Raw genomic sequence first — 12,829 nt, forward strand, 5'->3', positions numbered from 1 at the left:
CAAAATCTTTCAGTAACCACTTAGAACAGGCATCCCCACCTGTCTGAAGAAGTCCACCATCATCCCTGTACCCAAAAAATCGACGCCTGCTTGCCTCAACGACTACCGCCCTGTAGCTCTCACCTCCATAGCCATGAAGTGCTTTGAGAAGCTAGTAAAGGGCTACATCTGTTCCTCCCTCCCCATCAACCTGGACCCCCTGCAATTTGCATATCGCCCCAACAGGTCCACAGAGGACGCCATAGCCCATGTGCTGCACACAGCAGCATCACACCTGGACAAGAGGCAGGGGAACTATGTGAGAATGCTGTTCATCGACTACAGCTCAGCATTCAATACCATAGTCCCCTCCAAACTCATAGCCAAGCTCAGGGACCTGGGCTTGAACTATGACCTCTGCCAGTGGGTCTTGGACTTCCTGACGGGCAGACCCCAGGTGGTAAGAGCAGGCAACTGCACCTCCTCATCCATCACGCTCAACATAGGGGCCCCCCAGGGCTGTGTTCTGAGCCCCCTCCTCTACTCCCTGTACACACATGACTGCGTGGCACAGCGGAACAACAACACAATCATAAAATTTGCTGATGACACAGTAGTGGTGGGCCTGATCTCTGCCAACGACGAGAGGGCCTACCTGGAAGAGGTAGAGAATCTGTCACAGTGGTGTCAGGAGAACTGCCTCTCCCTGAACGTCAGCAAAACAAAAGAGATGATTGTGGACTTCAGGAGGTCGGGGGTCAAGGACTACAGCCCCCTCAGCATCGACGGGGCACCGGTTGAGAGAGTGAACAGTTTCAAGTACCTCGGAGCCCACATATCCGAGGACTTGACATGGACCACACACATTGACAGTGTTGTGAAGAAGGCACGACAACCGGACAACGCCTCTACTTCCTCAGGCGCCTAAGGAAGTTCCAAGTCAGTCAGAAGATCCTTAAGAACTTCTACTCATGTACAATAGAGAGCATCCTGACTGGCAACATCACCTCCTGGTTTGGGAATAGCACTGCACAAGACCGTAGCAGACTACAAAGAGTGACACGTTCAGCCGAACGCACAATTGGAGGGGGGCTTCCCACCCTCCAGAACATTTACAACAAGCGGTGCAGGGGTAAGGCTAAGAGAATCATCAAGGACTCCAGCCACCCGAACAACTGCCTCTTTGAACTGCTGCGGTCAGGCAAGCGATACCGGAGTCTAAAGGCGAGCACAGAAAGACTCAGAAGAAGCTTTCATCCCCAGGCCATCAGGCTGCTCAACGAACAATAAACACTATGCAACAACCATCAAATGCACACAGCACACACACCCACACTCACTTTTTTTTTGATCCACTTTTTCTCCCATTTTCTATATTTTCTCCCATCCCAATTTCGTATCATCCAATTCAACCCTCCCCTGTCACGAACGCTGTTTCTTGCCTCCCACAAGCCGGCTGCAATGTGGACTAAGTCATACATAGCACAAGTCCCCTCCGGTACTTGAGGTAACAGCAGTCGCATCTTTTCACCTGCGCAGCTCGATCTCTCAGTGGCGAGGAGTAACGCGTGGGAGGCTTACGCTGCCCCCGACACTTCCTGATTCTACTGCGCAGGCGCACCAACCGACCTGTAGGAGTCGCTGTCCACAACGCCCGAACCCCACCCATCAGTTTCCCACCCCCTAATACGGCCAATATGTATTAGTATGAACGACCAGCTAAACTGAAAGCAATGTGGAGCGCTGGGCTCGAACAGGCAAGCCCAGCGTCTCCGTCATTCGTGGCAAGCGCCTTGCCCACTACGCCACACTCACTTAAACAAACAACACACTGCAGCACCCACTCTCCACACTTTACATCACCTAAACACACTTTACACTTTATATTTATTGGTAAAGGATTTGCACTACAACTCGTACACCTTACTGTAAATTGTACCTAAATTGTACCTCATCCCATTTCTGCTCTGCACTATATAGTATTGTATATTAGTACATTGCATAGAATATTGTATATTGTATGGTAACTCAGTTACTTCTATTCTGCATCGAACATTGTACATATGTCTATACTGAACACTGTGATTTTTTTTTTTTACTTCTATTTTACATGCTATACTATTTTATTTCATACTATCTTGTCTAGCACAGTCTCTGGAGCGTAACAGTAAGAAGCATTTTGTATAAAAGTATTCTGTACTTCTGTATGACAACTATTAAAGAAACTTGAACTTGAGATAGCAGTATATTACAATAAATGGGTATAAGACATGACAAGTATCCTTAAAATAAATAGAACCCCTTAATATGTAGGCCTACTGGTCTAATGTGAGAGTCCAAAGATCATACTCTATCCCCCGGTTACTGTGAGAAATCCATATGAACGATGGGTGCTTCTGTATTACAAGTACATTTAGGATTAACCAGTAGAGAGCAGTAGAGGTTAATTTAGTCATCCCATCAATGGTAGCACCTCCCCCTAAAGCTTCACCCTCAAGTCGCTGCCTCAAGGGTGTGTCCATTAGAGTAGATGTCCATTACAGTAATAATAATACACTTTATGTGTATAGCACCTTTCATACAGAAACTGCAGCTCAAAGTGCTTCACAACAGAAAAAAGACAGGCATAAAATAAAAGTGCAGACATATAATATCACAGTTTTTCACATTATATTAGGATCTAACATCCCAACAGGCCACCTTGTTTATGGTTTGATTCAGTTTTAAATAGACAATAATAAAAAGACAGAGTAAAATAGTGCACATAAAGTGCAGACATATAAAATCTGTTTTTTACAGTGCAATAAAATAGTTCTGGATTACTGTTTTAAAGTCGTCTTTACCTTCTCTGTTTGGTATCCAGTTTAAAACGTGACAGTCTTCCCTCCTGTTTGATACCCACTTTGACCCCTCGAACCTCCCACTCAGGGCAAACCTCCCTCTCAGGGTGTAGTTCCCACTCTTACCATCGGGTGAGTCGAAAGTATTGAGAGACACCAACTAGTCCAATCCAACAACAGATCAGCGACACAGAGATTTTATTTTATTAGACATTTAAAAAAAAATGCAAAATTCCAGAAAAACGTCAAGGATGCTACACAAAAAAAGTCAAGACTTATTTCCATTGTGGTCCTTGGTCTCAGACAGACAAGCAATACAAAACATGACCATAAATAACAATTTGACAAACTACATATGAACATTTTAAATGCAGTACAAACGTAGCCACAGACAATGTATCAGACAACATTTTCATGCATTTTAAAATCTAGTTTTTGACATTGTCGAGGAGCCACGATTTGACTTTTTTCTTAAAATTGTGTCCACAAGAGAGAGAGGAGGCCATGTCCATAATGTCCCTGTCCAACTACAGCTGAATCTTTAGGAAAACCACTGGAGACTAGCCTTCTTTTTATCTTCTGTCCTAAAGCATGTCATACACCCCTTGACCTCTATTATCCCTTTAACCCTTTCACTACCACACTACCAAAGGGTTAACCCTTTCACGGCGACAATACAGACGGTTAACCCTTTCACTGCCACACGACAAAGGGTTAACCCTTTCACAACCACACTACAGAATGTTAACCCTTTTTCACTACCACACTACAGACGGTTACTACTGTACCACACTACAACCTTCTGTAGTCAGTGTAGTGTGGTAGTGAAAGGGTTAAGCTGTTATCAGAACTGACATCATGCAAAGCTTAGGAGTGCCTCCCGATTGGTCAGACATTGAGCCTTGAAGGCCTGGTTATTCGTCATGAATGCATACAAGAAAAGGTGAAATAATAGCGCTGTCTGTCAATTCGATCACACATCACTTCATGAAAGTATTAAAAAAATGTATCCCATGTCCTGTACCTGCTGATATAGGATATGAACTGATGTCAAACCGGTTCAGATGCCTCTCTATGCTACAGGGACTGTACCCACAGGCCTGGTCGGTGCTAGAGTAGGTGACTGGCAGGGGGTCAGTAAGATAAGATAAGATAACACAAGATATTCCTTTATTGATCCCATTGGGGGAAATTCAGGCATCATAGCAGCATAGGGGAGGGGGGAGGGGAGGTACAGGTAGTAGAAGATGTACAGGTCACAGAATTATAGTACAGTGGAGAAGTAAAAATAAAAATAGAATAAAAAGGCAGTGTAAACAATATACAATATAATTAACTCTGGACATGCGCTTATGGGCAACAAGGTGCAAGATGAGGGTATGTATGCCCTCTCAGTTATATTTGCCCTACAATAAATATAGTTACAATATATAATCTAAAAATCTAAATCTAATCTACTATATAAGATAAAAAAAATATATGCTAAAATGCTAAATCTAATCCAATATATAATCTAAAAATGCTAAATGCTAAAGTATTGTCAGCCCAGGGAAACAGTGGGGGGACCCTGATGTAAACAAGACGAAAGTCTTTCTCTGGTCTGCATCCCCTTAACAATTGTATGTATTGAGCCGTACTGTACTGTACCCATTCTGCAATCTGTTAATAAAGTTTTCAATCAATCAATCAATAAATCAGTAGCCTACTATAGCACCGAATGAGGACTCGGGTCGACTCGTGACGTGACGTGTTTATCTCCAGATCCGCGTCGCTCTGACCATGTGCGCGGGATTAGCCCTCGATCCCTCTTTATCCCTCTCGGCTCACCTGTGGTGGAGTGGGTTGAATCTTCACTTTCATTCTCTGCTCCTACTCGGTGGGCTCTCCCCCACTATGTAGTAGTAGTGGGCATCAACTTCAGGTGAACATAATCCATTTATCTTCATACTAGACTGGGGGTGTTATCTGTTATTATTAGAGCCTTGAGGAGCACAAGAGAGAAATCTACCACAACAATGTTTCTGCAGGGTGAGGGAGATCCTACCAATAGCAACACTAGAACGGGTAAGTCCATGGGTTATGTTTAGTCTGTCTGGTCTGTCAACCGGCTAATAGATTGATTGATTGATTGATTGATTGATTGAAAACTTTATTAACAGATTGCAGAATGGGTACAGACAGTACAGTACAGCTCAATACACACAATTGTTAAGGGGATGCAGACCAGAGAAAGACTTTCATCTTGTTTACATCAGGGTCCCCCATTTTCAATTCATCGATTCGTAACATATATGACATACAGATAGACAGTACTGCTACATCTATACATTTATGACATACCAGATTTGCAAATACAGTACTGTTTGTGATACGAAAAGAGTCCAGAAAAGAAGTATATACATTTGACGTAGAAACTGTACATTGGAGGAGGTTGGGTAGGTGGGGGGGGGGAGGTTGGGTAGGAGGGGTGGGTGGGGGACACTGTACAACTGTACAAGCAACACTGTACATTGGAATATTGACAAGACCATACTTGGTCATTTTTACTGTACATTGGGGGGGGTTGTGTTAGGACATTTGTAGGGGCCAGTTTCGAATTGCAGTCTCCCGTAGGTGTTTTTTGAGTGTTTTTGAAAGTGGGTAGTGATTCACATCCTTTACAGCTTTGGGTAGGGCGTTCCACATTGATGTGGCATAATTGCGAAACGTGTTTAGTCCCTTGTTTGAGCCGAATCTGGGTTTAACATGATTTGTGGAGCTCCCTCTGGTGTTGTGATCGTGGTATTCACTGACCTTTGGGAAGTATTTTGACATGTACATGGGTACCTTAGTGGTGTAGTGTATCTTGTAGACCAGGCCCATTGCAAGTTGCTGTACTCTGTCGTCTACTCTAAGCCATCCTAGGTTGTCAAAGTGGGCAGGGGTGAGGTGGGTTTTAGGAGTAAGGTCAAGCAGTAGTCTGACCAGTTTGTTTTGAGATGTTTGTAATTTTGTTTTTAGTGCCTTTGAGGTGCTTTGGTACCATGAGGTGCAAGCATAGTCGTAGTACCCTTGAATGAGTGCTCCTGCTAGAGTCTTCAGGGTATTCTTGTTTACCAGAGAGGAGATCCGGTACAAGAATCGAGTTCGTTGGTTGACTTTTTTTATTACATTGGATGCCATTTTGTCATAGTTGAATTAGACTACAATCATTTGGACGTGGTGTGAAGAATGGGGTGTTATTGGTAGTATTGCGTGTGTGCGTGTGTGTGTACATAGGCGTGCAAGCACATACACACATATACACACACACACACACGCATGTTACAGTATTCTTTCTTCATTTTGCGTGTCCTGACTGAAATAACACATATTGTGGTGTGTTCTTCTTGTGGCATGTTCTTCTTCTATGAAAATGTTTGGGAGCCTAGGATCCATAGCATGATATAATACATTCCAGTAGAAGCTTCAGACAGTTGTGAAGATAAGATAACACAAGATATTCCTTTATTGATCCCCTTGGAGAAATTGTATGTAAATGGAAAATAGACTATGTGCTCTGGGCCACAGAAATGTTTGAGAATTTCTCTGGAAATAGGAACCTGCAGCATTTGTTGTGAAAATGTGCACAGAAAGTGATCTTATAGTGTGATCTTATACTGCGATCTTACAGTGGGATCTTACAGTGGGATCTTATTGGTTGTTGGGCTCTTATAGGTTTCACAATACAGCTCATCATACAGAAGCATATTTTTTCCCCCATAATAATAATAATACACTTTATTTGTATAGCACCTTTCATACAGAAACTGCAGCTCAAAGTGCTTCACGGGCAGAAAAAGACGGGTATAAAATGAGCACATAAAGTGCAGACATATAAAATCACAGTTTTTCACATTAGGATCTAACATCCCAACAGGCCACATCTTTCCCACTGGAAACCTTTGGCCCAGTCCGATACAATCCACCATCACACAGACGCGACACAGCATGCTACAGTGGCAACCATTATCTCTGTCCCTGTAAAGGGCAGAACCGTCTCTCTATCTCTCACCTGCGACCTCAGTGTGACCCCACACCCCCTGCTGTGGCCCCGCCCACTATGATGAACCACATAAACTGTAGGATCTACTGACTCCATACGATTCTACTGTGACCACATGGGTTATTAGTTGGAGGTCAACCATACAGATTAGCAGTAAGAGGCTATAACACCGGGGGAGAGACATGGCTAGGTAGGAGAACCTCCAGGTAACAGGTAGGGAGAGACATGGCTACTCTGTGGGGGAACCTCCAGGTAACATGTAGGAGAGACATGGCTACTCTGTGGGGGAACCTCCAGGTAACATGTAGGGAGAGACATGGCTACTCTGTGGGGGAACCTCCAGGTAACATGTAGGAGAGACATGGCTACTCTGTGGGGGAACCTCCAGGTAACATGTAGGAGAGACATGGCTACTCTGTGGGGGAACCTCCAGGTAACATGTAGGAGAGACATGGCTAGGTAGGGGCTCTGTGTAGGACTGGTGGGGAATCTCCAGGTATACAACATGTCATTGACAATTAGGATTTGCTCCAATATACAAATGTAACTAATAGTTAATTAGAGTTAATTATATTGTTATATTGTTTACACTGCCTTTTTATTCTATTTTTATTTGTACTTCTCCACTGTACTATAATTCTGTGACCTGTACCATGTCTTCTACTACCTGTACCTCCCCCTCCCCCATGCGGCTATGATGCCTGAATTTCCCCAAGGGGGTCGCGTGAATACTTTACCTAAGGCAGTTGTCCTTCCGCGTTCGGTTTGCGCGCCCTGATTGGCCTCTCAGCGCCCAATCGCGTTAGCCCTACTATCGCCGCACGGAGGAATACTAACCTAATTTATACAAATGGAAGTATTGATTTCGCCGTAACGAATCATTAAAAAAATATACCGTTAACTGGAATATGTTGTTTCTTTACACATATGTTGGATTATGTAATTGGTTTGTCATGACAAACCAATAAAAAATCGCGAATTAACCGGTGGTTATCCTATTATATTAACATAGCTACAACAACACACAGTAACGTTAATATAATTACATGCATCATTGTTTACTATCGCCTAACTACTTGCTCAATATACTACTACTCGCTCAATATACTACTATCACTCAAGCGCCGTGCATCAGCTTTCAGTTAACGTCGTATTATCTCTCACATCAATATAAATAACGTATTGTTTTCATCTCTCTATTAACGTAACGCGCTATTCATATCAATCGACATCACATCAACCCAGCCTCCTCCAATGTACAGTTTCTACGTCAAATGTATATACACTCTTTTTCTGGACACTTTTTGTATCACAAACAGTACTGTATTTGCAAATCTGGTACGTCATAAATGTATAGATGTAGCAGTACTGTCTATCTGTATGTCGTGTGTGTCATATATGTTATGATGAATTGAAAATGGGGGACCCTGATGTAAACAAGACGAAAGTCTTTCTCTGGTCTGCATCCCCTTAACAATTGTATGTATTGAGCTGTACTGTACTATTCTGTACCCATTCTGCAATCTGTTAATAAACTTTTCAATCAATCAATCAATATAAATAACTGCCTTGGGTAAAGTATTCACGCAAGGGGGTCAATAAACTCAATGAAAAAATCCCAAATTCCATAGATAAAAAGCTGGAGTATTCATTGATCTCAAAAAAGCGTTTGATACTATCAATCATGATATATTAATAAGGAAATTGGAACGATATGGGATCAGGGGGGTAGTATTGGATTGGGTGAGAACCAGGGGCGGATTTAGGATTGTAGGAGATCCGGGGCTTAGCCCAGATGGCCCCCCCCTTTTTTTTTTTTTTTTGGGCATGCAAGGGGTGGTTTGGAGGGGCTCAGGCACGACCCCCTCCACGACAGATTTTTTTTGAATTTAATGAACCTGTACGTGCAATTTCCTGCAATATAGAGCCTTCAATCTTGACCAATAAAGCTGCTCTTTTCACTATAAAACTCAGTTAACCATAACGTAGTTATGGTTAGATTTATATATTGGGGGGGGATATATCATATTTTTCATATAATCAAAAAGTGGTGGAGCAAGATTATACCTTTGCTCCCCCAAGTTCAATAGTGGGAGAGCAGAGATGCTCCGAATGCTCTTATGGCCAGGCGTCTATGATTCACTGATACAAAGTAAAATAGTGCAGTGCAATAAAATAGTTAGTAAAATAGAATAAAATAATGCAATAGTGCATTGCAATAAAATAGTTATCATCGTATTTAATCGGGAGGCCGGTAAGGAGTGCATTACAGTAGTCGAGTTGGCTTGAGATAAAGGCATGGATCTGGTTTTCAGCGTCCTTTTGATTTATAAATGGCCGTACTTTAGCTATGTTTCTAAGGTGGAAGAATTAAGTTTTTGTCAACTTGTTGATTGTGATTTAAAGCTTAGGTCTGAGTCTACCATAATACCAAGACTTAACTCACTCAAATACAGTTAGCAGCTGGATAGACCACAGATGGAAATTAGCTTCTGCTAAATCTGGTGCAAACATATTTTCATGTAACAATGATGAATTGTAAAAAAAGAAAAAAAAAAAGAAAAAAAAGAAGAAAAAAATTTAAATAGATTCGGGGCTTTTCAGAATACATCCGGGGCTTGAGCCCAGGTAGCCACCCCCTAGCTCCGCCCCTGGTGAGAACTGAGAAGCTATCTAAATAAAAGGCAACAATTTGTGATGATGAGAGATTATAAATCTGAATGTTTTGGACATTGCTTGTGGTGTCCCCCAGGGGTCAGTGTTGGGTCCAAAATGGTTCATCTTGTACATAAACGATATAGTATTAGGGATGGGTACCTTTCACATTTGAACCGATACCGGTACCCAACGGTACCTTTTTTCTGTACTTTTTTCATTTTTTTTTTCAAAATAATAAATAAATAATGTATTTTTGTTACTTTATTATTATTTACATCTTACTGATGTAACACACTTTGAACTGCAATCCCCTGTATGAAAGGTGCTATACAAATAAAGTTATTATTATTATTTACTTAGAACAACACACAAGTTAACACAAGTTACACAACACAACACACACGTATCTTTAAATAAATGTTATGTTTATTTAAAAAAATATGTTTAACAAATTAACAATTAAAGGTACACATCTATATATTTAACTTAAAAAAGAAATAAAGGTATTGTATTTTACAAACAAAGTATAAAACAAGGGTAAACAAACCACTCTAGCAGCAATGAACTCTTCTGCTGATCAATAATACACATCTATACATTTAAATAACAAATGAAAGTGTCTGCTGCTGTATTCTAGCAGTTCTTTTTCAAAAATATCAACATGTCCACTCTCTCTGGTAAGAGCCGAGCGCGCTCCACACTCACTGTGTCCCCGGCTGTGGAGAAGACCCGCTCTGAGGGTGTAGAGGAGGCCTGCACACACAGATATTTCTTTGCCAAGTTGGCCAGCATTGGCATCTGGTCCCTCTTCTGCCACCACCACAGGATAGGGTCTACTGAGCTCAGGACAGTAGGGAAGCTCTGATACACCTGTATCTCTTTCTTGGCCTTTCCAGCGGCTGAGGGGCCACTGGTGTCCACCATCACGGTCTCCAGCAGGGCCTGGTCTTCCTCTTCGAAGATGTCACACAGAGCTGAACGCTTTATCTTTTTTCCCAGTGCAGGGACTGCAGGCTGAAAATAGAAAAAGGCTTCATGATTCATCATTTCATCAAGCATTATTATGTTATTATCAGAACAAGTAGTACACTCTCCATATCTTACATCTGGTGCTGCTGCTGCCCCGTCTTCTGTAGACCCATCCTCCTCCTCCTCCTCCTGCAGCAGCTCTTCTTCTTGCTCCGCCTGCATCACATCCCCACCCTTTAAATAAAGCATACACAATAGCAAATTAAAACAATATGTACTAAGTATAGCATAGAACACATAAGTAAGTCTACTTTAATGATCATGGACAAACCTTGTTTCTGGTTGCCAGCATGACAGCTTCCTTCTCCAAGCGGGTCCAAACAGCCTCATCCTGAACCTTGGCTTTGAATCGAGGATCCAGGGCAGTAGCCTCCTCAAGGAACCGTTGAAGGTCATCATTTCTTTCTTCCTAACGTTTTTAAAGGTTTGGTAATTAATTTTAAATTTGAATAGTTAGCTGGCAGTACAAACACAAGTGATATAACTACTAAATGATTATAAATGAACTACATACTGTGTAGCGTGGGGAGAGGTCTGCCCAGACCTTCTCTTTAATGGCTCTCTTGAAGGCAGAATCGTCTTCCTCCACCTTAAACTTATCCTTAAGTTTGTCCAGGATGGGAAGGATCTGCCCGGCAGTGGCACTCTTGTCAGAGGACACACAGAGTGTACATTTGTAAAGGACCCTCATTGTGTCCATGAAGTCCTCACACCTCCTGATGTCATCATCTGACACTCTCGCCAGTCTGAGAAGAAAAGCACAAGTACAACATGCATGCATATGGTCCATTGGTCTCAGATTAAATATGTAATGGATTTATGTGACCATGGGGTGGCGCTGTTTATATAAGCGCCAGGTACACTGTAGGAGGTATGCTTGATCTGTTTATGGAGCCCAACCAAAGATATTCAGTTTGCACGGTGAAGCAAAATAAATAAAATGTTTGCAAGAAGAGCTGCCTGCATCGTATCATTGGAACACTGACATCTATACCTGTCTCTGTCCATTGCCCTCTTCAGCCGTGTGTCCATGGAAGCTGCCTGGATGGCAGGGTATTGCTCAATGAAGCGCTCTATCATCAGGAAGAGGCTGTTCCATCTTGTCCGCACATCTAACACAAGGGCATGTTCTGGAAGGCCTTTAGGAAAACAGACAAAAACAATACATTGTAATTAGCAAACTAAAGACATTATTTGGTTTGACTCCAGTAGAAAATAGTATGAATATATGGAGGAATTGTGTTGGAATTTAAAAACAATACAAATAATTATACAAAAAACAAAAGAAATTGGATAAGTAAATATCCAATGATTTTTTCTTAGATTGACCTTTAACTTACCAAGGAGTCTCTGCTTTTCCTTTAAGACAGGCTTGGCGAGGCTGGCTTTCCTAAGCCACACCACGACGGCCCGTATCCTGGCAGACCATGCGGCAACTGTCTTCACAGTGTAGAGCTTCTGTGCTGCTACATTTAGAGTGTGGGCAAAACAGCCCATCTTCAACACGTTCAGCCTCTTCACAGCTACATCCATGTTGGCAGCGTTGTCAACTGTGATCGCAACCACTTTGGATTTCACCCCAAAATCATTGAGAATTGTGTCAATCTCCTCCGCTACAGCAGGCCCCGTCTGGGAGACATACACTGCACGGGTGTGCAGGACTTTCTCCCTTAGCTCTGCCTCCACGATATAATGTACAGTGGCAGTGAGGTAGTGGTCTTGTGCCACACTGCTCCAACCATCAGCTGTCACGGCAACATGGTCAACTGCCCTCAGTTCCTCCTTCACATTCTCCTTCTCAACAGTATACCAGGCTGGCATCAAAGTGTTGGAGAGAAGGTCTCTCGAAGGGGGGGAGTATTTTGGGTTCAGGGTCCTTGTCATCTCCCTAAATAGAATTATGCAAGACAAAATACTATAAATAACTACAATCAGAATTGCAGCCATTTTGTATAAATAAAAAAATACAGGAAAATATTTTAACGGGAGGACGGCGGGAGAGAAGGTTGAAATATTATTGCCAAGTAGTTTTCACATACAACAAGGAGGAATGACCTTTGGTCGTTTTCGGTGCAACATTAGCGGACAGACGGCCAACTTGCAGGTTGTATTTTTGTTCAATAAACAATGTGACTAGGCCAACGGTGACTTTCATGAAGAGGGGGGAAAAAATAAATAATTAAATTAGATACAAATGATGTAAACTACCCATAATTGCAGAGTAGGGTTTAACCTGCAAGTTGGCCTTTAACAGACAGATAAATAATACAATAAAGGTGGAGTAAGATCTAATTAAATA

The 12,829-nt window shown here is 42.2% G+C and overlaps 1 protein-coding gene across 1 annotated transcript; it reads right to left on the reverse strand.

Annotated features, from left to right (window-relative positions):
• Positions 1 to 10,134: 10,134 nt before the first annotated feature.
• LOC311231783 (E3 SUMO-protein ligase ZBED1-like) lies at positions 10,135 to 12,414 on the reverse strand (the record flags this gene model as incomplete). Its single annotated transcript, XM_084318411.1, has 5 exons — positions 10,135 to 10,515; positions 10,606 to 10,704; positions 11,045 to 11,276; positions 11,525 to 11,669; positions 11,871 to 12,414. 5 exons carry the CDS (start codon positions 12,412 to 12,414, stop codon positions 10,135 to 10,137), a joined length of 1,401 nt encoding a protein of 466 aa, XP_084174537.1.
• Between the last annotated feature and the right edge of the window lie 415 nt (positions 12,415 to 12,829).

Source organism: Notolepis coatsorum (genome assembly GCF_963971535.1).
Source record: "Notolepis coatsorum genome assembly, chromosome: 7".
NCBI classification, from domain to species: Eukaryota; Metazoa; Chordata; class Actinopteri; order Aulopiformes; family Paralepididae; genus Notolepis; species Notolepis coatsorum.